The sequence below is a fragment of the Amaranthus tricolor genome, chromosome 2, assembly GCF_026212465.1.
Source record: "Amaranthus tricolor cultivar Red isolate AtriRed21 chromosome 2, ASM2621246v1, whole genome shotgun sequence".
NCBI lineage: Eukaryota > Viridiplantae > Streptophyta > Magnoliopsida > Caryophyllales > Amaranthaceae > Amaranthus > Amaranthus tricolor.
Genome location: NC_080048.1, coordinates 37198776 through 37222927, shown reverse-complemented (window position 1 = coordinate 37222927; position 24152 = coordinate 37198776). Strand labels below are relative to the sequence as shown.

The following is a 24152-nucleotide window of genomic DNA, read 5'->3' as shown; positions in this document are numbered from 1 at the left end:
TAGGTTCCATGTTTTTGCTTATCTCATAACAAAATCTCCTATTAACAATGTAGCAAGGCATCAAAGGCTCAATCAGACTTTCTCCGACCCATCCGGATACTCTTCCAATTTGCTTAAAAAAGGGGCAAACTTAAAAAAACGGCCTATCAAAATGTATAAAGCAAATTCACATGGAAAAACGGCCTATCAAAATGTATAAAGCAAATTCACATGGAAAAACGAAAACCCGACATGCTCATACTGCGACTTGGATACAAAAAATAAATCCTTAGACGAGTAAATCCAAGAAATACAATGGAATATTTTTCGCCTTAAAATTATTTTTGAATGTTATTTTTCCATTGAGAATTAATAAGCTATCCAAAATAACTGCAAATAAATCAAAAGGAAAAAAAAGGCCACAAAATTTTACATGGCACTAGTAACTTCTTCACCAGAGCATGCAGGGAAAGTGATTTTGAACCAAAATGTCGAAGGAATACGAGTTCTGCCCAGAAAACTGGTTCCTGATTCAGGCGTACCATATTCTTTTTGTGTGAATATTGTACATGATAATGTAGTTGAACCTTGATAATCACGAAAACATTCTAAGGAAGTTTTCGGCATACGCCATTGGTTTGACATCAGGATGAGACTGCAATGAAGTGCACGGAAGAGAATGAATGTGTATACTGAGCACACACAGGATGAGTCAGTACAAAATAGGAAAGGTTACTAACCACTGCGGAGAATGTAACGATGTTTGGCTTTAATTCTGGGGCTTCAAATCGGATGAATGCGCCCTTGTTTCCCATCTGCAAAGGTGAAATTTCGTCAATGAAGAATGAGCGAACAAAAGTTCACCAACAGCCCGGACAGTAACCAATCTAGACCGATTTTGTAGATTCTAAATTTGTATCAAACCAGCGTGGAAAGCTAAAAGTAAGCTTTGATTTTTATTATCAAGAGAGAATTTACGCGCATGTACGATGAAATTAAACGATTAAAATAACACCTGTTTGAAAGAGAAAAATCAACAAATGATCATATCTTAACAATATTTCATTACTCTGATGCCATTAAGTGACTCCACTTGTGCTCTCACCCAGGTACGGATGGATCACGGATGTGTCATCAAGAACTTTAAATCTTTGGTTCAAGAGAATGGACAAAAATAATCACATTACTAAGTACAATAATTTTTTGTTCGTTTTCAATCGTTTTAGCATGTGCGACAAAGGTAGTAAACATCCACCGTATAAAAGGTGGAAGGTTGCGACACATATATATATATATATATATATATATATATATATATATATATATATATATATATATTATATATATATATATATATATATATATATATATATATTGACTTTATGAACTTTATGCAAGTGAAAAATGAGTGAGTTACCTGATCGCAATAATTTGGTGCAGAAAAAACGGTAATCAGTTTGCCATCATGCTCAATTTCATACCCTTCGTCTTTCACTTCGTGAGATCGCACAACTAGATCTGGAAGAGTATAAGTGACAACAGATATAAGACAGAGTCAACATATAAAATTACTATCCAAAATTTAAAATGTACCTAAATTGTTGTCCAGCAGAAACCTCTTGGTGACATCAGGACCAAATGAAAGGCCAACACCACGTTTACTAGGACCCCTCCCACGGTTGGGTTGCGGATCACTCCACAATACTTCACACATCAATCCTGTCAATCGAAAAGAGAAAATTGTTCATATATGAATCACATAATAAGTAAAGCATCGCAACTCACAAGCCCACCACTTTCTCCATCTGCCTGTCACATGATTCACTAATCTCCTTGCGAATCGCGAATAAAAAAAAGCGAATTATAGTCGGTTTTGGCTATTTTAGGGTCATTTTGAGTGAATCGCGAATTTAAAAAAACGAATTAACTGGCGAATTATGTTACACTGCTCCATCCTCAGTAGGATGGCCTCTTGTCGAGATCTATTATTGTGTTCCAAGACCAAAACCCCTTTGTTGGTGGAGTGCACATTAAATTCAAAGCTTTAAAGGGAACCATTACCTTTGTAGATCACACATGTCTTAAAACACAATAGTTTTTTTGTTTGCGTTGCATTTTCAGATTAGCATTTCAAAAAATGTCCAAATTCCATATTTAATTTAACAGTGGAAACTGAGAGACTTTGAATTTTCAACAAGTTCAAGACAAAAAGAATGGAAACAACAACTTAAACAAACCCATGAAGTTACCTTCTTCAGGAGGTTCGCAAAATCGATCAATTGCTTTAATGTCAGAAAGCTTGACACCGTCTACGCTGAAAAGACCACCATGAACCACAAATACCTTCTCGTTTAGGACATGAGCCAACGGTAAACAGCAGAAGACTTCCGCAAAAAGCTCCACAAATGTTTCATTCAACTTGGACCTGACTTCCCCCTCAAAACCATATATTTTATTCATGCTCCTGCTCTCATGATTCCCTCTAGATAGATACATAGCTGGCTAGTCAAAAAGGAAATCAAGTCAATGGAGAAACAGTATTACTCTTGTCAAATTGCTAAGCTTTAACAAAACATACAAGACGTCCCAGAGCAAAATTTTCCGTCAAAAAAAAAAAATTAATGTCAAGGCTTATTGCTAGCGCTAAAGCAGTACTAGTCGGGAACTGAACATTGGACAAAAATAATCTTATTCATCATCGTTTTAATATTTTAATAATGCTTTTGGTTCCATATATCTTCCATTAACTTCATATTAACATTTTTATATTCCTTATGGTCTCCACATAATTCCCATTAACTTTATAAAAATATTTTTTTATTAGTTATGGTCCCTACATTTTTTCCACTTTCTTTTAATATTTTTTAAATGTTTATAGTTCCCACTTTTCCTCCATCAAATTTATTATTTAATAATATATCCACTATCTAAAAGATTCTATTTTTCTTAGTTCCCGTGAACATTCCTTGTGGGAAATTCATTACAAAACGGAAGGGGTAACTAATAACACTGTGCACAAATAACAAAAAAGAAGTAAAAAGGTTCTAAGGATTTGCCTGAAGGGCACATGCACTTAAATGCAAAAAGCGTTAGGATAACTTCCAGGGAAAAGGAGCCTCTATCCACAAAGTCACCATTAAACAAATAAGGATTGTCTTCTGAAGGGAGTCCATTGAGCTCAAATATATGTAGAAGATCATAAAACTGCAACATGAAGAAAATATCTCAATCACTATACATACAAGGGAAGCGAGTCCATAATAGATGTGATGACTGATGTGATTACTCAAACTTGTTTAGAAATGTCGGGAACAAGTAGAGATCCTATTATCAAGTACAGGGATACAATCAAATGAGCGTAGACCAAGTTTTAGATATGCGTTCAACTCATCTCAAGTGTCGCATAGCCCAATAAATACTATTTGCAGTTTATTTCAAGAATTAGACAAAAAAGCAACTATTGTTTACATATAGTCTCAATTTAAAAGTATAACAATAGTATGCCCAACGTTTTGTATGTATGATGAGTGTATTAGCTACTTGCAATACTCATAGAAGTGTCAATTATTTGCAAAAAAATTAGAAAAAGATGCAGTTGATAAATAAAAAAGAAGATTTTTTTTTTTAAAAAAAAGCATAAGCTAAAGAGTAATGATTTAATCTTTTCCCATGTGTTTTAATTTTGATTATCCTGACTACTTGGGAGTTAAGACTTGGGAGAATCAAAGAGTAAAGCTGTATTCAAGAGGGATAAACAGGAAAAACAGACAAGAAATGTATCACAGTCAACCATCTAATGCAGATGCAGTTTAGAGATTGGCCCTGTGATGCCCCAACCTCGACCGATTTGGAGACGCTTCTCATGGGGCTTGTAGACTAGCCCACAAACAAACGTGGACCTCTAGACTTTATGATCTCATCTTGGGGTATTACAGGAGCAGCTCATAAACATCAGCAAACTAAACTGAAAAACTTATTGGAAAAAGCTTCTATTCAGGAAGCCTCCAAAAAATCAGGTGACTCGAAGGAAAAGCAATCCTCGAATCACCTTAAATCTATGGTGAAGGGGGTAGAGTAGAAGATTAGAAATAGTTCAAGGCCTGGAGCCATCTTTCTCATCCCAATCTAGGTCCAGATTGGGGAAAGTCTAGTCTAAACATATGTTAAACTCATTTAGTAAAGAAAGAAGCTATGCAGTGATAGAGAAAATACAAGACTCTAATAGCCTAGGCAACGATCCTGCTATTAATCATGCAGCTGACAAAAATCCCATTTTTCCACGATGAAAGTTATCTTACTCTCAGACACACCCATATATGAAAAATATTAGTCTCCAAAAATACCCACTTTTCCAAGATGATAGTTCAAATGTACAGAAATGAAACTTAAGTTAGCTTGTCCAAGAAAAATGTCATTCTTTCATCTTGTTAAAAGCCAAATACAAAAAAAAGAGCACTATCCTTTTTTAAAAAAAAACTACACAGCAGGACCTTTTTATACACTGAAATAAACATAATGGTGCAAAACCCAATTTGACAAGCTTTAGACAAAACAGTCTGATCCAAATGTCCTAAAACATATAGGCATCAACTGAGGCTATTTTCTATATGACTTATCTTATTTAATGACCCTAATCTGAGCTTGTTGGTCCTTATTTAAACTTATTGTAATTGTTAATTTAACTTGGGAGTCAACCCTCATTACAACTTAATGGCCTTGAAAATAAGACGTTCAACAGGCCCTAACTGGTCTACATCTAAAAGATAAAAAGATTTAACTGTGGCCACAGTTAATTCCGTTCATTTTGGGTGTTCGGAGAACACAAGTGTACTAGAATGGTTAATCGGTTAAAGAAAAAATGACAAAGAAAAGGAAAAAGTAAAAGGGGTAAAAAGGATTCCATCTATGATAGTCATTCAATTAGTGAAGAAGCATGTATTTAATTATAAATAAAACTGGAGAACTAGTGCATGGACAACATCGGAGGATCAGGTTCCCTTGGTAAGAGTAAAGGAAAGCATTCTAAATAATATGTAAATAGTTCATACAAAATATAATAAGGTAATTGTCAGAATGTCTAAATTACCTGACCATGTACATCACCACATACGATAAAACGATTGCCATCTGGGATAGTTATATTAACAAGAGAAGGCAAGGCACGTAGCAATTCTCTTGTTTGCAAGACTATCTGGAATGCATATCTAGAGCACAAATCATTAAACCATCAAAAAGTTCAATGCCAAACAAAGAACAAAAAAAGATTGTTCATCGTCTTCTAACACTATCCATACTGCATACTAAATTTTTTGAAAGAAAGAAGGTAGCCAACCCCATCTTTTGGGATTAAGGCTTTGGCACTGTTGAAAGAAGGAAAAAAGCAAAGGAAAAGTAAAAACCCAACTATATCAGCATCTTAAACATACCGCTTATGTAAACATTTCTGATTTTTGAAATCCTCTATCATCTTCTTGATGAACTCTAATGTTACTGTATCTTCCTCAATCTTAGCCCCAGAATATTGTGGTTCAACCTCTGAGACAATCAAGATCAAGAATTATATCTTTCAATGCCCAAAAGACAAAAAACAATGATAAAGTTCAATATTTAATTTCCTAACCTAGTTTCAAGTTTTAACTAGTAAAAATGCAGGCAATGCAAACAAGAACGGCAATAGGTAAACAAAAATGGTGGGTGAAAACTGAAGATTAGAAATGTTGGATCAAATTCACAAGCATCTGATAGTAGTTCGGATTCAAAATATGCTTATGTGTGTGTGTAAGTTCAAGTTGTACTGGTGGACGGATTGAAAAGAATGAACAGTGGCACAACTTTGTCCGCATAAACACATAATAGCAGCAATTTTCCTTTTGGACACAGGAAGTCATCAATTAGGAACAGAAAATATTAGAATACATTTTTTTAAAAATGTAGAACACTGAAAAGATTCCACAAGTTAACCAAAAAACAAATCTTTCACCAATTTATCTTCATGACTGTCTCATTAGAAACCTAGAAACTTTAAGATTTGACAGCACAGAAATGAACCCCTCTAAGGTCCAAATAACATCGGAAGCAAAAACACATAATAATGTCAAACAATGAAACACCCTTACAAGCCTGAAAATTGAACATCTATGCCAAATAACTACAAATAATGACAATACATTCCTTGGGTGAGTCATGAATTTATTATCATTTAAGCAATAGAACTGCAATCCCAACTTATATTTCTTTTTATATGTTTCATCACATCACTAATATAACTGTGTAGTATTTACTAAGGACAGTTGACCCATCAAGCATTCCACTGTAATCTTCATTGTTGGAACAAAGTGAATTTTGTCAAATGATTGTCTTCTCATTTGCTAAGTCTTTTGGTATTGTTATGTAAAGAAAACTTTCATTTACAAAAACTTTTGGTATAAAACCTTTCATTTGCAAAGTCTTTTGGTTTTGTATCATAGTACGTAACGAAAGTTAAAAACCTTTCAATTGAAAATCTTTCATTTGCAAAACCTTTTATTTGCATCTCTTTGGCTATATAAACCATCTTTGCAACTCAATATTAAACATAACACAAAAAAAGAAAAAAAAAATCATTCTCTTCCTTCTTCTATAGTTTAAGCCTAGGGAGATCGGGTTGTGACAATATGCTAGCACAAATTTTGGGCAGTATTGAGAATGCTCTAAAGAGAGCGACATAGTTTGCTACTCAACTAAACTTTGGTAACAATGTTCTTGTTATTTTGCAGTTTTTTTACAACACTCACTACACACAGACACCTTTGCTTGTATTTCTCCTTAACTACATCAAAGAGAAAGCAATTTCCATATCCAAAATGACATTTAGTAGATACAAACTATCGAAAAAATAAAAAGAAAGTGTTTGTTGGATGCAAAAAAACAAATCTTGTTTACATAGCAGAACTCCTTTAATTGAACTATATGTGCATGATACAATCTTAGAATGGATCAAGGACCTCTAGACAAAGAACTAGGAAAACCCAACATCAAGGAAGCTAGAACTCCTTAAACTCCGTTAAGAAAAGCTGCATTTCAAACCCAACAAGCACACAAAAACTATGTCAGAGCTTTTAAGTCGTTAAAGGCTGGCTTGGTTTAGATTGGTTTTGCGAATAAGAAAGATATAAGAAACAACTTTTCACCAAAAGCTTAATCTGGCAGCACAGAAGCACCACATAGAAACTGCTCAAAGTCTTTTGCTGCCAACCTGAGTTTCACACTTTCACCCCAAAAATATAAGAATGGCTTGCACACAAGACCTCAATGAAATCAACATTTTTAAATAAAAATAATTCAACTGCCAAGGGCATATGTCCAAATAATGAAATCGTACGTGCCAAAGGGAAAACAATGACCATGATAGATGCTGCCAAAGCCATAGTTGCTAACACTGCTCCAACTGACATAAACTTTCCAGCCATCAATGCAGCAGCCAGAACCACTACTGCACCAGTAGCAGTCAACAAAATTGAACTGCTGGTCATTCTTGCCACTGCCACAACAATACCACTATAACTTGAGATATACTACAATGAATTACTTTTTTACACAAATACAATCATTATAACCCATTCATTATATTGTTAACACTTAACACTCTTCCACTACACAACACTACATTTCAATTTCTAACTGTTCACATTTACAGCAAAGGAATGCCAATATCTCTTGAATGATGATTTCGTATGATAATTAATGAATTAACCATGATGAGAATAGGTGGTTAAACATTAAATACAAAAATATAATCCCAGAAAATTTTCCCACAAAAGAGGATCACCGAGAGTTACTCCATTTTTCTACTGGAATTCTCAAATCGTATCATATCAAGTGATAGACCACTATACAAATGCTAAGAACTGGAATGTCATGGTGATAAAAGGATGAAGATAAGGTGGGAATGCACCTTTTTTCTTCTGGATTCCCAAATCATAACACATCAGTCACATATGAAAAGTTCTTTAAGTGACAAGCCACTAAACACGTTACTAATAGAGTATTAATTTAGGATTTTACAACGAAATCACACGTCAATTGGTGTAGTTAATTGTCAGTTAATACCCATTGTTTCCACTCTTAGCTTCGTATATGCAATACTAAAATGGGAACTTAAGAATGAGAAATGGCTTTCTTAAGTTCCATTCAAGCAAATCAGCATATCCCAAATAGACAACATGATATGAAAATTGAATAAGCTTCACTCCTATTTTAAGTATAAGTGATGCATTCCTTCTATACACACTCAAGCAAACACTGACAGTCTACCACGCACAAATGGAAAACTGAAGTGCAAAGGACACAAGCACATTATGTATTGCAAGCCACAAATGAAAATACAATGAGCCAACAATAATATGGGTTGTATTCATCCTGAAAATAGATGATAAGATGTTTAATTTGTTTCAAATCTAAGGAATAAGCTGTTTTGTAGTCCTTAGATTACTGAAAAAGATACATGAGACTAATGTCGGAGAAAATAATAGAAATCAAGTGTTATTTGGGAAGGAATTGTGTCGTAAAACATTCCCGGAATCACTAAATATAGTTGGGAATATATTTAGAGATAATAATTGGTGATACTTTATTAATTAATGTTTACTTGTTAGAGGATAAATATTATAATTGGACCAATAAGATTGGACAATAACTAAAGTTTTCAATTCCTAAGTCACACATAAGTACGTTGAATTGACTAAAATTACTAATAGATTGGGCTATAATTAGGACCTTCTAATTTCTAGTCTAATATCTCCTATACATAGTAAGGGTATTGATGGAGGACAAGGAAAACCTAATCTCCCATAAAATTAAAAGAGTGAATCGTTTATTTTGTCCATACTAGCATACGTGGGAATCAATTCAGCGTACATGGCTTCATTAGAGGGACTAGGTTTGAAATCCCAATTGGTGATACAGGAAGAAATCATTAGACTAGATAATACTTTAAAGTATTCTTTCCTCATGCATCAAAGGTTGTAATTCGACTACTTTTATATTTCATAGTATACTTATCCTTGTGATCCTATTATTACATGTTAAATAATTATTATTTGAAATTCCGCTAATCACACCTAATACAATCCTACAATTTGTTCTTTCCCATACCCATGTAAGACCAGCCAAGTAATATCTCCTCATTCCTATGATCCCTTTAGCGGTTGGAAAAAATAATTTCAGAGATTTCAGATGCTTGATAAATCAAAAATATGCAAATAGATCTTTGGAGTGGCTTTCCTCAAACAAATCAGAAGTTCACAAATAATGATAGAAATAAAGACACAACTAAGATACCAAAAGGACAGAATTTCAAATGCCACACAACTTCAATATAGTACTGAAGAAACTCATAAAAATGAAATGTATGATACTACTTGTCAAGGGGATTACCAATAGAATGAAAGTCAATGGAATCAGCAATAGATCGCCTTTCAGCCTCAGGTACAGCAATAGCCTCCTCAAATTTTAGCTTCATCACAGCCTTTTCACATTCTTTCAATTTTTTTGCAGCATCAGGATCATTCGGGCATAATCTTTTTACCTGAATGAGCAATAAAGAGGGTCAAGTGAAGCCACTCAATGAAAGAGCAACCAAGAAGTAACAGAAGACAAGGGAAAATGCCTTAGTGGAAGAGTTAGTTCCTGGTCTCGAAACTCTATGCATAAAACAAAAAAGATTATATAATACATATATTTACCAAAATAATGAAGTAAAAGGGACTTTAAAAAACACAGAAAGCAGACCAACTAAACTTGCCATTAAAAAATCACAAAGTTCAATTACTTAATACGTAATAGGTAAAGCAAAAGGCCTTAGATATAAAAAAAATATTAGGATGTGCAAGGGTTGTGTCTCACCTCCATGAGCCTCTGAGCGCCTTATTGCACTTTGGGGAAAAGGTGCATGCCGAAACATGCAAGTTTTAAATTTTAAAAAATACATATTTTGCGCCTTGGCTTGTGTGCCTTGTGCACATGGAGTTCTTGCGCCAAGGCACAACCCTGATGCGCTTTAAAACTAAGAAGGCATCACCTAAAAATATGGTTGAACATTATTAATGAAAGCAATGACCTTCAAAACAAAATTACCTGTTGAAAATCCTTAAGGGCCTCTTTAAATTTTCCCATGGCAAGCAAAGCTGCCCCTCTCCTATAATAACCCTGTTTTACACCGCAGAAACAAAATTAGCTATCCCATCACTACAAGGACAAATATAATTATGCTTTATACCTTTTTTCAAAACAAATAAACACGGAGATATTTGTATCAGTCTTTCAAAAATCAATTTAGAATATAATAGAAATTGTCATGTATATTAAAAAAAAAAACAGCCACAGGACCACAAGGATGTCTAAAGTGAAATTTGGAAAGTAAAGCAACATGCCTTTGAATACTTGGAATCAATTTCAATAGCCTTTGTTGCATCGTGTATAGCACTGCCATATTCTTCCAATTTGGTGTGTGCAAATGAACGGTTTGCCCAGTACACAGCATTTTCATTGTTCAGTTCGATAGCTTGAGAGTACAAATCAATAGCTTGAGAATATTTGTGAGCTGAAAACGCAAAATCGTATCAGAATGAGAAGGAAAAAGAAAAACACAGCCTAAAAGCATCCCTCGAACATTTCACAACACATTTCACATATCATGCACAGTTCAAAAGATTAAAGCAATTTATAACAGAAATATACAGTACCTTTAAAAGCTCCATTAGCTAAAGACTTGAGTTCTTCAGCATTTGATCCTATTGAACTCTCTGATTCCATAGTGGGCATAGAAGTTAGATATGGGCTTCAATAATTTAGAAGACAGCTTCCATGTCCTGATCCCGCTAGAACAATGAACAAAAAATAAAAAGTCAAAACTAGTAACATTGTAAGTGAAAACTTCAATCTAATGCAAAGTAGGATTTGCAAGTATGATACAATTTCAAGCATCCAACAAAGCCAACATTCCTAATCAGAAAGGAGTGTAATCAAAAGTATCAACACATATTATCAACCCTCGCCCAGATAAAAAAAAAGAAAGGAGAGAGGGAAAGGCGGAAAGATTAATGGTAATATGAAAAGAGTTTAAGAAAATTATCACAAAAGTTCTTCCCACTTCATTGATAAATCCCCCTTCTCAGCATTTTATTCCACTTCACCTTCATTTAGTCATCATTCAAAGGCTCCAGACTCTTTACTACCAAAAACTCGACAGGTTGCTAGTCTCTCCAATGTTGAAACCATCTTGCACTTCCCCTAACTTTGCTTTCCAGTGGTTACCAGTGGATGTGCAAGACTGAAAATAAGAGATTGATCTTTCAGATCCTTTGGTAAAAAATTTCTCTATTTTGCAGTTCCTCATCACCACAAGATATGCTTTCCTTGAAGGAGAACTATGAAAAGGAAAGGGTTGAGCTGATGGAAGTAATCAATCGCACTAAGAGCTTGAAGAAGGTTCAAGCAGAACATCAATCAGCACATGAATCCAAAGGTTGAGCCAAGATAGACCTTGCTAAATCTAGAAAGGAAAGGGTGCAAGTGGAAGCGGAGTGTCATCAAAGAAGGAGATCGGGCAATTTAGGGAACCTATAAAGATTCTTTTCAATCACATTCGATATATTGACCTTAAGGGAATCTTGTCTGAATTCCCCTGAAAAAATCGTCTTGGACATTCTTTGATGGCCTCAAGGCTGCTTTCTATGAGAAGGAATCTACTGCCGTCAAGGTCATGGACTATGAGACTAAAGGGGTCTCCAGTGATAATGTTAATGTTGTGGATAATAGTGCAAAGGTTACTAAAGTTGTCCCCATGGGGGTCAATGACCGTGCACCGGATATCCCCCCTTCTTCAGTGATTATGCATTGAACTATATTTTGTTATTGTTTTACCTAGCCAACTGTAGATGATCATTTACATCACTTCAAGACTAAATCCAGGGAAATTGCAATTTCATGACTTTGTTCGGCAGGCTCACAGCCATCTCAGACCCAACTCATTCCTATGGTTCTTTTGGCAGTGACGCAAATCTTTAATGTTTAACCACCATATATTGCACCCTATGACGTAAGGTCACCCAATTACCCCATGGATTTGCGAGGCGCATCCTATACGTTAAAAAATAATCAAGAAGACATTTATCCTGGCCAAAGATATTAAACGTTATAAGTGTTTCAAAATGATCTTTACAATGGGATGGAAAGGATAGCTCAACAAATCTCTGCAACAAGGGGGTGTGATCAACATAGTTAAGCCATCAACACCTAGAGTGCCACTTCCCTTTGGCCTTCTAATGCCATAACCCAATCCATCTCAATGTCAAGATTCCCCTTTAGTATATGCAAGTACTAGACCATGTACAGATAGAAGGATAATCTCAAAAAGAAGTTTAAAGGAGCACCATCAGGTTCAAGTTTGGGTACATCATTTGAACCTATGACCTCCATGTCACCTTTGAAGGTTAGATCTTAACCAACTGAGCTAACTTATGCCCAACTATAACTGCATGACTAATATTGTCATGGTCTATTTCAAAGTTTTAACCCCAAAGTAGGATAAGCATATTGTATTGAAAAACATATATACTAATTGTTTGAAAAAAGCCAAGAGGATCAGTGGAAAATGTTTATTATCCAATTAAACTCTACGCAGTATTTGAACACAACGAGATACAACAAACTTAAACAAACAAAGAAACCATCTCTTATTCATACACTTGTCTCAGCTAACTTAACAATGTTTCCAATCTATACAACACTAAAAAAAAATTTCAATAGAAATTATTGATGATTCATGTCAAATTAACCATGCATTTCTCAAAGACTTCACCATCCTAATATAGGACTGAACTGAAACCCAAAGAACCAAATTCTAAAGCCTGGATAGTGGATACTTTACGAATTCTGACTCGCCTTCGGCCACACATGCTAGAGCAACATACTCCCTTTGCCCCTCTCATTTTGCACCACTTTCCATTTAATTTGTCCACTGACCCTTTCTTTTTTGGCAATGGACACAGTCCCACTGCCTTTTAATCTCATCCACAAACATACTCTCTCTCTCCATCTTAACCCCTCAATTTTATCCTCCACTTATTTTTTGTCTCATTCTCAAACTCAACTTTCCATTCCACTAAATTTCACTACTTTTACACTAGGTGCAAAATGAGAGGGACAAAAGGAATACTGAAAAAAAGGGCATAGCAAGTTTCATAAGACTGAGGGTCTATGATAATCAACAAGAAAGTTCTAAACTTTGATTGTAGGCCAGCAAAACAGTGATATGGCCTATGGCTACATGATCATTATTCGTTAACGTGATATAGTTCAGACATGCAGATTACAAATGAAAACTCAACAATATCAGAAATCAATACAAATGAAAAAAATAAACCCAAAAACAGTATAGTTAACTTGATCCCAGCATAAAAAATAAAAAAAAAAAAAAAAAAAAAGCCATGGAAAAACACATAAAAACTAACATTGATTTTCTACTCATAAAGATCTGGATTACTTATAAAATATTGAAAGATGACCCATAGGAAGAACCATAAAATGTGTGCTAAAGAGATACGCAATGATTCACAATCACATTTAAACAGAAGAAAATTCAAAATGAATCAATAACAATGGATAATACGATTGATCGATTGAGGAAGAAAATAAAATAAAGCAAGAAACTTACATGGAAGATGAGGTGTGGATTCAACAAAACCAAAAGCACAAGAAGAATTCAATGGAGGGAAATGAATTGAAAGAGAAGGCCAAGAAAAAGAACCCTAATCATTAATTAAGGTTTAAGGAGGGTTCATTGAGATTGTTGGCTGCTTGCTCACTGCTCAGGGTTAACTGACGTTCAAACTACCCTCACACTAACTTCTACCCCTAAATGAGAGTAGGATTTTGTTTCATTTGAAGCATGCATCGTGTTTTTCGTATGAGTTTATGGGTTTTATTTTCATCGAGCTTTTTTTTTTTCTTAAATGATAATTTTTTTTTATTTAATTTAGTATCGATAAAATTGTCTAAAATTGACCAATAATTAAAGTTGAAGATGATCCTCTGACTTAATATATATGTATACAAAAATTAAAATTTAATTACGTTAATATTTATTTATACTCAATAATTAAAATTAAATAATTATAATAAATTAATCTAGTGATTGGGTGTGATTCTCCGATTACATATAATAAGTAATAGTTATGTCTCCACTTATTGATAGTAATCTCTAGTATAACCCTGATTCAAAAAAAAAAAATCAAATTAACTCAAATAAGTAAAAATTTAATGATATTATATTCGAAATTCGATGAACACCCCAATTGTTTGAACTAAATAATATAAAATGCTATCTCAACTAGCAATCTTAATATAATATCCCCTTCAATTCACACTAATTGCATTATTTGATTTTTTTTCACTTTAATTGATACATTAATTTAATTCTAAATATCTTTAATTGTGCATAATTAAAAACTATAAAATTAATATTAATAAAATTTACATTGTTATGAATCAAACAGAATTTCACTTAATTATATTTTAACGTCTAAATTAAGAATAATATACAAAGTAAGAATAATCAATGAATAATGTCAAAAATTCAAATGGACAATTTATCAGTGTAAGGGGTTTAGTTAACTAAACTGCTATTGAGATTGTAGTTTATCCTTGACCAAAAACTCTAACATTCTTTTTTTTTTTTTTCACTTTAATAGAGATAAATTTAACAATGTTTTTTTTAGTATATATTGAAGATAAAGTATATTCATGTGAGATCTTATTAGATTCTTTATAATGCAAATTTTTTATTACATAGTTTTAATAATTATTTGTGATGCTTATTTATATATATTAACGCACAAATTTAATTTAAAAAGCGTGTAAAAATAAAATGGATAAATAAAAAGAAATAGATAGTAATAAATTGAATTTAATTAGGTACATTTAAGCTCAATAAACTTACAAAATGTGGATAAAGTTTTATTGGAGATTCTTAGCACTCTAAATTTATCATCGATGAAACATTGAATTCGTGATTAAATCAAAACGTTAACGAATAAAGTTGAGTACAAGTCAGTGATGGACTCACTCTTTTAGCGCTGAAGTAAATAGTTCCTACATTTATATAAGGATTGAGTCAGGGTCGTTCCTAACCCCACAAGGTAGAATTTGCTTAAGGCTCAAACCTTCATTTTGCTTTCTCTTTCTTTCCCATCTCCCCTTCCTCCTTTTCCTCTTCTCTTTTTCTCCATTTTATTTTAATGTGTACAGAACAATTCAATATAGCAATATGCAATATTTGTATTATTGGAATTAAGACTCTGACATTGTCTCGGTGTATAATTGACATACCAATGTTGCATGCTTAATTAAGCACCAAAAACAATGACTTATGCTTAAAATTTCATACTGGAATTACAATGCAGTAATAAATTGATTGGAATTTGATATTTCCTGTCAGTCTGAAAAACAAGTTTCCAAGCTACTGTATTCACATTCTAGATACTACTCTGATAAAAATAAAAAAGGGAGGTTCAAGGAGAAAATATAAGCACATTTTACGATCACTTCTTCGGAGAAATGTGATCGTCAGGTCCAACATCGCGTGAACCAGTATTTATATATGGTCCTCGGAAGGTAGCTTGGGGTGGCAAGGGCTTTGATGAATCGATGACAGGTTGCTTCTTTGACGAGGATCTAAAAAAACAAATCACACATCAGTTCCAGAGAATCCATGTATTCAAAACTGTGTATATGATGTTAAACTTACGCCATGTAAAAAGGAAACGCCAAGCCAGCTGCAGCAAAAGCTATTAATCCTGCAGCTACAATTGCGTTACGCCTTCGAGACATGAGTTACCTGCTCCGCACCAAATCGTGATGTCCCTGTTCTGCAAAGATGCGGAAATGAGGAAACTGAAATTGGAAACATAAATCATGGTTAATTATCTTAATATCAATCTAAGCAAACTATTATGTTGGTGGTCTATTTTGGTGGTTTTAGCCTTGCAAGGCTTAACGGCTTTTCGAAGCTTCTAACGAATTGGTGTTTGTAGCATAGCTCACTCCTATGTTGTTTATTTGAGTGGCCTGTCTTCGGGGGCCATTCTCCAATGGCTTTTTTCACTCCCTAGGGTTTTTTTATGCCGGCGGTTTTTGGCTCTCCCGCTTTCAGTGTTTTCTTCAATATATTTCCCAATTTTCAAAAAAAAAAAAACAATCTAAGCAAACTTCTTCCACCACAGTAGTTCCTAGTCACTAAGAATTATCATCTGAAGCATCAAAATACTACTAAAATTTCCTTTCACTGGAAAAACCAGAACAAGTGACAAGCCAATTCATTGTAGCCCAATTAGGCACCACTTGAAAGAAAAATCTCCATTTTCCTAAGAAATTCAATCTAACATTCTTTTTCTTATGATAGATGGTAGATTGCAAGTCTTCAACAGAGAAGGGTATAAGAAGCACTAACCCGAGTGTACATAAGGGCAAGCCAGGACAACCATAGGTATGAGTGCAATCTAGGAGTTTGCAGTGTCCTTATCCCTTACTTCTCTTCAGAACCAGCAGAGAAACATGTATAGAAAACTAATTTGAAATTTGAATTGACATTTGAATTGACATTTATGCTATGAATGAATGGGTTGGTCCTAGTCAAAGATAGCTTTCAAACATAGGCAAGCTTTGTGATTTTTCTCTACTCAAAAACTATAAAGAAAAGGAAGATTGACATTTGACAGTAGCTAGATAAACATGAGCTTTTCATTGTTGCAAATCGAATTCTATAATCTACCAGCAAAACGTCAAGGGAAAGGGTTTTTAAAGCTTTATCTGAGGGAGGATAACCTTCAGAATGACAACCTCTCAGTTCCTATCAGCAATCAAGTCTGCATAGTTTTGGCTTAGAAATAGACCAATATCTCGAATTCTTGACCTAAAATAAGTGATAGGTCATGATCCATTAAAGCACTCCACATACATATACCTCATTTTAAAAATCCATGATATACCTAAAAGGCTCACTCATTAAAATAAAAGCAAAATGATTTGTTAATACTGAACTAGGAACCCTCATTCAAAGGAAAATTAATACTTCTTTTGTACCCAAAAAGAATTTACTCCACCGACAAAACTCAACAAGTAGTTACATACTCACAGTCAAAGTAAAACACATTTTAGCCCAACAAATCCTGTATGGTTGTATCCATGATTCACAATTGATGGGATTGGAATGTTGTATTTTTCATAGATCTTCCATCCATGATAAAAGAGGCCGAAAACTACCCGTGCGTGGTGCTCACAACGACAATCAATAAGGAAAGTACTAAAACTACAAATACATTGTGGCACTATGTAGCTAATCTCAGTCTCTATTACCCTAGTAATTAACAAAAAATCCTTGTATTTCAATTCTTCCGATCACACCGATGTACCAATACGAGCACTCACCCAATATGTGATTACAAATAAAACTAACTCACTTCAAATGAGACCTAAAACTCCGAATTCAGCTTTTAAATGAACGCAAACAAATTATTTCTATCCTTGTCCCAATAACACGGGTCAATGCCATAACTATAACCTTCTTTCCACATTGAATGAAAATGTCCATAGTCACCCAACTGCTGATACAAAATTCTCATCCTTAACTTAACGAACTAGGGTTTCATATTGTTTGGTTGTTTGCTACTCCGAAAATCAAAAGTACCTTTAAGTTGGCATCTAATTACACATACTCATATTAGCAAACCTATAATCAATGCTAAAATTCTCCTTTAATCCTTCATTTGGACATAATCAAATGACAAAAACAAAAGAAAGCACAGCGAATCTAATAACAGAAGAAACAAACCCCTAATCCACATCCAGTCCCCTGTAAAAAAAACATCCATCATTTTAATGGAAAAAAGCACAAAACATGAAATAGGAGTAGAGCAGATATATTGAATGCAAAATGCAGACGAAATCGATTTTATTCAGCTGGAAAAAAAATGGTGGGAGAAAGGATTTACCTTAATTTACTATCTTTCTGGCAGCTCAATAGCTGAATGAAGAAACTCTCGTACACTAGCTAGTCACAAATGGGGATACACGGGCTTATTTCGCAAATTGTTGTTAGTTGGACGTTTTGTTGGTTTGATCGGCTAAAAATTATTAGTCGATAATTAAATTTGTAAGAAGATATCTGGTAAAAATTATAAATTAAAAGTAAAAAGATAATGAAAAAAATTACTTATGAATAATTTTATTTTTTATTTTGAATAAAAAACTAGCTTTTTAGCTAGTTTAAAAGTCATTTATCAAATATTTATTATGATTATTCAATCAATCAAAAAACTAAATATCAAAAGTCAATAAAAAAACCTAATTGCCAAATACTTCAAATTTTGGAAGAATGAAAGTAGGGCTCAAAATGTTCATGTTGAGTTTGGTTAGACACCTAAATTAATCAAACCTATAAAACCATTCTGGCATGTAAATTCGATTGGACCAAATCGTTTTAATACAATTTAATTTGACGTGTTGTACCATTAGTCGATTTTCTCATTAATATAAGTAGAATTTTTCATTTAAGTGGTATATCTCAATTGTTTAATATTTCGGGCATAATTTTTCATTTAAACCACTTAAATTGTATCATATGCATAACAATCTAACATTTTACATTTTGATCGATATCTTTTTTGTTATGGAAGTTTGATTTATTTTGCAATTTAAACTAAACTTTATGCAATGCAATATGAAATTGTGATTTAAGTTCCATTCGGTAAGACCTTACGAAAGGAAAGCATGGTCTATCACAATTAACAAGTGTTTTGTTGACATACTTAATCAACTATAATCTACGAGCTATAATATAAAGGAAAAATTATCAAGAATAATACAAAATTTTATTAATTTTCCTACAATAATATCAACTTTTAATTAATTATGAATAACATCAACTTAGTGGCGTTTTTTCCTAGAATAATAGTACCAACTTTAATTTATTAGCTAATTTACTAATTTTTTTGTCATATAATCTCCTATAATTTGATTTTATTCATAGTTAATCAAAAGTTGGTATTATTGTAGGAAAATAAGCAAAAAATTATATTATCCATGGTAATTTTTTCTTTTTAAATACTCTCGTACCACTCAATCTTTCCTATTTTTACTTTATTCTATTCAAATGAATGTACCTCATTTTTATTTTTAGATATGATACTACCACTTTTATCACTAAATTCTTTCTTATTTTTAAAATGCCGCACTAAGTTAATCCATTATACCCAACTCCTTAGTCTATGTCAAAAATAAACCAACAAGTCTTGTATAAGACTATTTCACCATAAGACGAGCCAATGTAATTAACTTATGTCTCTAATTGATCACTTTAAGATAATAATTGAAAAAATTCCAACTGCTTTTTCCATAATAAAATTCTCTGAGTACATACAGCCTATATATTATTGCTTGATTGTAGAAGAACAAGGAAACGAACACAACAACACAGGTCAAGTTATATTGGTTCATAACACTAATCTCTTGAGATTAAGACTTTGACATTATTATTATTGTAAGTCTATTCTTGTTGGGATTTAACATCAAGACATTGCAGCACGCAAGATTTATACGACTGGACAGCTGAAAACAAGAAAACATAAACAATCCGCAGAGTATCTCCTTTAGAAAAAACACAGCCTTAGCAAGTCATAAGAATCAAGAAGACGCTATCATTCAGGTAATCCAGAGATGTCCACCCTGCAGTCACAAGTAAAACCGCACCAAACTATCAAACTCAAATTTGATGACAAAAGCGTACGCAGATTCGGACACAGCCAACCAAAAGGTGACGGAAAGAATTGTGACAATAACACAAAAACTACACCAACATCAAATATAAGACGATAGCCATTGATGGGTAAACAGCTAGTAACAGTTGCACAACATTTTCAGAAAAGAGAGCAAAAAGATATGTATTTTTATCAAGTTTTAGATGGCCCAATTTGTTTGAAAGGATACTGCTTGATGCCATAATAATTGTTACTAACTCACAACACCTAAATATTTTTGAACTATGCTTCATGATAAGTGCATTAATGCATCATTTCTAGAGTATTAGAAATGATCTATAACAGTGTTGTAGTGGCTTCTTCTTTTCGGTTAGCCATGATGCCTTGAGCTCGATTCCCCTACTGTTGCTGCTGCTGGTAGTTGAGTGGCCTCCTGAACAACATAATGTGTGGCTCAGGGCGGTGGATGGCATAGTGCACCCAACCACGACTCTGCTGAACTCCAATTGCACGCCATTCATTCTAGAAATCACCCAACGTATTAACAATTTAGAATCAACCAAAAACTTATCCACATAAAAACAGGAATGAAAAATAATTTAAACAAACTAAAATTCCTTGATTCATTCACACATCATTCAGTTCAAGTCTTAATTTTAAAAAACGCAAGGTGCACTAAGGCACAAAAGGTTCTTAGACTCTAGGCACAAAGTGCAGGGTGAAGGGGCGAGCTGGTTCTAGTTAGGCACACTTTTTCTGTAAAAAGCTTAAAATCATATAATACTATAAACAACATGACAATCATATTATAATAACAACAAGCTTCAAAACATTAATTATTATTACAATGAACACTACTATAGCCCATAAGCAAGGGCTTCTCTAACTTCATATTTAAGTGAATTTGGGTTTCAAGTTCTATTTCTTTTTCAAACAAAAAACAATTGTTGATTACCCAGACCAATGAGGAGGCGCACCAGGCGCAACGCGTGAAATAATGAAAATAACTCAAATAAACACAACTTCTTCAACTCATTCACATCATTCAGCTCAATTACATTCTTTGGATAATCAAGTCCTCTATAATTGAAAAAAATGAAAATTTCATTTCAAATCATCAACTCATACTTCAAACCAGTCCAATATCAAATGAACAAAATACAAAGTGCTACCAATTCTGAGTGTGACTCAATAATTTATCTTGGTAGATTGGCCGGATGCATTGTACTCCCTCCAATGCAGAGCAATTGTCTCATTTGCTTTTTTTACACTATTCATCGATCATTCTAAATATATAGTTTATACTTAATCTATAAATTAAAACATTGTCAAAAGATATCTTATTTGATTCGTTTCAATGAAATTTTATCAATATCAATTTATTATAATTTATAATTATGCACAATTAGAGATATTTCGAATTGAAAATGCTTTGGATAAGTGCAAAATGTAAATGGGGCAATTTGAAGGGAGTAGTATGCATTGGTGATCTTATCTTATGGTTGATGTATCTAATAGGATGGGGTGTATAAGAGATTTGTAGCGGTTGCAATGTACTTTGTTGAGCTTGCTCAAGCGAGCAAGTGAGAATGACTATGGAAACGTTGCGAAGTCCCGATTCTCTTCATCCCCTATACATACATTAAGTCCTTATATCTTAAAGTTGGAGAGAGCTTCACTTAGGGTTTGGAGAGCGATTGTATAAAAGGATCAATAGCCACAAAAGGGAAGATTGGAATAAGATTAAACACTACGACTCTTAAGGGTTTTGAGTGTGAGATTAGAAAGAAGTTTTTGTAATCTCTCATACTCAAGCATCCATATATAGGATAGGCTTCCCCTTGTTTGGATATATTTTATAGTCTTCAAGTGATTAAGTTGAAAGATTTTTCCATCTCACAAATTGTTGTGTTCTTTCTTTTGTTACTCTTTGCTTTTATTGTTCATTTTTATTTGTTTCTTGTTCATGTTTACAGCTCAAATTGTTCATGCCTTGACTTTATGTGCAAATATAGTTTGTGGCACCTAAACTCTAGATTATTAGCTACTTAGCCCTAACATATTCAAAATCAATCAAACCTCTCTCATATGGATGCTTCAGTATAAGAGAATAATCTCACTGTCAAATATCATTCTTTCAACAAAATCTCAAAAGATAAGCAGCAATCTCTTTAGCTGTTTGGAGATGATACAAGTGACATTTTTAAATCCAATTTTTAATCAGAATTGTTGTGATTGGTGTGACTTGAGTGCACAATTGAAGTGTGTATTCGTGTGTGTGACTCTTGATTTTGTGGAAACCAAATGGGTGTAATTATGTGGAGAGTATTCATGAAGAATTATGGGTGTTAATGAAGATTAATGAAGAAGTAGAAAGGGTTTGATTTATTGTAGCTCGATCAGAATTCTGACAGAGGAAGCAGAGAGGTCGCTCGACCTACCCGCTCGACCGAGCGAGCCATATTGATAGGTCGAGCGGTCAGACAGAATGCTCCAGAATGCAGCTGATGCTCGCTCGACCCAGCTGCTCGACCGAGCGAGCTTCTGATCCGGTCGAGGGGATCGTCTGACGTGCATGGAATGCTGATTTTCGACCTTTCAAATTATTGGAGTTATTTCATATTATTCATTACTCAATATTAACTATGTATTCAAGTGAGCTATTGATATTCTTGTATCTAGTACTATATATAGAGCTCTCATACTCACATTGTAATGATCCACAAAATACACCCCAAGCCAAACACTAGCCTATATCTCATATCTCTTCTTAATTCTCTATATTTGAGAGTTCTTTGAACTCCTTTTGATAATATAAGAGATACTACACAACGGAGGACGTAGCCTTAGTTGGGTGAACCTCGTTAAATCTTTGTGTCATTTTATTGCTTTACTTTCTCTTACAAACGTCGATATCATTGATAGCGTAATTTGTTTGTCACTAAACTTCATACACTCGATCTTGGCAATATTGGAGTTTGAAAGGCATTGTTTGAACTCTAATATATCATTGTTTTCAAGAATTACCTTGAAAAACAAGCAATTTAAAAATAGCATCAAATGAAGTGAAAGGAAAAGAAAATATAGTAATCAAAATCAGGAAAAAAAAAAAAAAAAAAAAAAAAAAAAAAAAAAACCTCAGAAAGAAGGCGGTTCTTTGGGAGAAGTTTGGCAACTTCAGCTGGAAGAACAACATGCCTGAAATTACGAAAACATAATCAAATAATTCCTTGCAAAAACCCTAATCCGAAATTTTTTTCAAGAGATTGAAAAATGAAAACAAACCTGTACTCATAAGTATCGTCGACGTACTTTTCGGAGTACTGAATCTGAACCATGTTATTCAGCAATCAAATCTTTAAGCTTGACTTTCTATACTAGGGTTTTCGATCAAACACAAAATTAAATCATATATCAGTGATCAAGAAAACAATAATCAACATCAATAATGAAGTAAAGAAAAGAAGCAATCGAATAACGGAATCAAATTTATCAAAAAAGTTAAGAGAGAGAAAAGAGGTGCGTACCAGAAGGAGGAGAGAGAAAAGCAAGAGGAGAAATATGTTGGAAATTGTACGAATTATTTTAGGATTCGGATGGTCTGTGTAGGATTTAAGGGCGGTTTTGCAACGTAAACTATTTAAATAAAGAAAATCCTATTTGAAATTTGAAAATGAAGCTGCTTGAATTTACTTTAATGATTCCTATATATGACCCTTACTACCACCGTAACAAATTTTTACTTCCCATCTTTAGTGCTTCAATTAATCTTCTCATAATAATGTTTATGATTTCACATGTCATCCACTAATTTTATTTAAATATTTTTATATTCCTTAAAGTCCTCATATATTTTCCAGTAGCTTTTTAAATATGTTTTTTTATTACTTGTGAATTGTGATCTCCATATTTTACCTTTTTTTTAAATATTTTTTTAATGTTTATGATTCCCATTTTTTCTTTACCTCCATCAAATTTATATAAAATAATATAGTATTTCCATTATCTAAAAGATTTTTTTTTTATTTTCATAAACATTCCTTGTGAAAACTTCATCATGAAACGGAAGGAGTATACTATTGTAGTAGTTTGATATGTAGCGATTTAATTATCTATGAAAATTAATAATGTTTAATCGGTTAGAATATAATAAATTTGCGAATAATATGGAGAGAACCTTAAATCTTATTTTATTTATCTCATCACATCATTGAATCCATCTTGGCTAAAATCTGTAAGCATAGATATAAATGTAAAACTCCATTGAATTTAAACACACATAATAAAACATACTCATCTATTCCATTGAAATTGCAATATTACACAAATTAATGTAAGAGTTTTTAAAAGTAAATACTGCAATTCTAATAGGAGGGAGTACTA

At 33.3% G+C, this 24152-nt stretch overlaps 3 protein-coding genes across 7 annotated transcripts; all 3 read right to left on the bottom strand.

Moving 5' to 3' along the window:
• Window positions 1-212: 212 nt before the first annotated feature.
• Window positions 213-13923, bottom strand: LOC130805957 (serine/threonine-protein phosphatase 5-like). 2 transcript variants are annotated; one of them, XM_057670818.1, is made up of 14 exons: window positions 13673-13923; window positions 10701-10835; window positions 10389-10558; window positions 10093-10164; window positions 9394-9544; window positions 7340-7498; window positions 5406-5514; window positions 5066-5183; window positions 3036-3183; window positions 2229-2477; window positions 1573-1698; window positions 1397-1497; window positions 720-794; window positions 213-634 (listed from the first exon to the last, which is right to left on the bottom strand). In XM_057670818.1, the coding sequence occupies exons 2-14, from the start codon at window positions 10777-10779 to the stop codon at window positions 575-577; spliced, it is 1617 nt and encodes a 538-aa protein (XP_057526801.1). In that variant the 5' UTR covers window positions 10780-10835; window positions 13673-13923; the 3' UTR covers window positions 213-574. The 2 variants fall into 2 exon arrangements, with proteins under 2 accessions (XP_057526801.1, XP_057526802.1); XM_057670819.1 differs by lacking the exon at window positions 7340-7498.
• Window positions 13924-14906: 983 nt separating this feature from the next.
• Window positions 14907-18118, bottom strand: LOC130806853 (uncharacterized). Of its 3 annotated transcripts, none has more exons than XM_057672075.1 (3): window positions 18006-18098; window positions 15764-15879; window positions 14907-15690 (listed from the first exon to the last, which is right to left on the bottom strand). In XM_057672075.1, the coding sequence occupies exons 2-3, from the start codon at window positions 15844-15846 to the stop codon at window positions 15558-15560; spliced, it is 216 nt and encodes a 71-aa protein (XP_057528058.1). In that variant the 5' UTR covers window positions 15847-15879; window positions 18006-18098; the 3' UTR covers window positions 14907-15557. The 3 variants fall into 3 exon arrangements, with proteins under 3 accessions (XP_057528058.1, XP_057528057.1, XP_057528056.1); XM_057672074.1 differs by having other exon boundaries at window positions 14910-15690; window positions 15764-15884; window positions 18006-18118; XM_057672073.1 differs by having other exon boundaries at window positions 14911-15690; window positions 15764-15909; window positions 18006-18118.
• A 1741-nt stretch (window positions 18119-19859) lies between these two features.
• LOC130806749 (cyclin-dependent kinases regulatory subunit 1) lies at window positions 19860-23411 on the bottom strand. Of its 2 annotated transcripts, none has more exons than XM_057671948.1 (4): window positions 23297-23411; window positions 23055-23146; window positions 22907-22967; window positions 19860-20291 (listed from the first exon to the last, which is right to left on the bottom strand). In XM_057671948.1, the coding sequence occupies exons 2-4, from the start codon at window positions 23105-23107 to the stop codon at window positions 20169-20171; spliced, it is 237 nt and encodes a 78-aa protein (XP_057527931.1). In that variant the 5' UTR covers window positions 23108-23146; window positions 23297-23411; the 3' UTR covers window positions 19860-20168. The 2 variants fall into 2 exon arrangements, with proteins under 2 accessions (XP_057527931.1, XP_057527929.1); XM_057671946.1 differs by having other exon boundaries at window positions 23055-23141; window positions 23297-23394.
• Between the last annotated feature and the right edge of the window lie 741 nt (window positions 23412-24152).

Excerpts from the sequence above, each read along its gene's own strand:
- LOC130806749 (XM_057671948.1), bottom strand. The coding sequence starts at position 23,107 with ATGGTTCAGATTCAGTACTCCGAAAAGTACGTCGACGATACTTATGAG. Across the intron at positions 22,968-23,054 it reads GACGATACTTATGAGTACAG|GCATGTTGTTCTTCCAGCTG; the intron begins GTTTGTTTTCAT and ends TCGTAATTTCAG. Across the intron at positions 20,292-22,906 it reads AGAACCGCCTTCTTTCTGAG|AATGAATGGCGTGCAATTGG; the intron begins GTTTTTTTTTTT and ends GGTGATTTCTAG.
- LOC130805957 (XM_057670818.1), bottom strand. The coding sequence starts at position 10,779 with ATGCCCACTATGGAATCAGAGAGTTCAATAGGATCAAATGCTGAAGAA. Across the intron at positions 2,478-3,035 it reads TAAGTGCATGTGCCCTTCAG|CTATGTATCTATCTAGAGGG; the intron begins GCAAATCCTTAG and ends TTGACTAGCCAG. Across the intron at positions 1,699-2,228 it reads TTGCGAACCTCCTGAAGAAG|GATTGATGTGTGAAGTATTG; the intron begins GTAACTTCATGG and ends TTCGATTGACAG.
- LOC130806853 (XM_057672074.1), bottom strand. The coding sequence starts at position 15,846 with ATGTCTCGAAGGCGTAACGCAATTGTAGCTGCAGGATTAATAGCTTTT. Across the intron at positions 15,691-15,763 it reads GCGTTTCCTTTTTACATGGC|ATCCTCGTCAAAGAAGCAAC; the intron begins GTAAGTTTAACA and ends TTGTTTTTTTAG.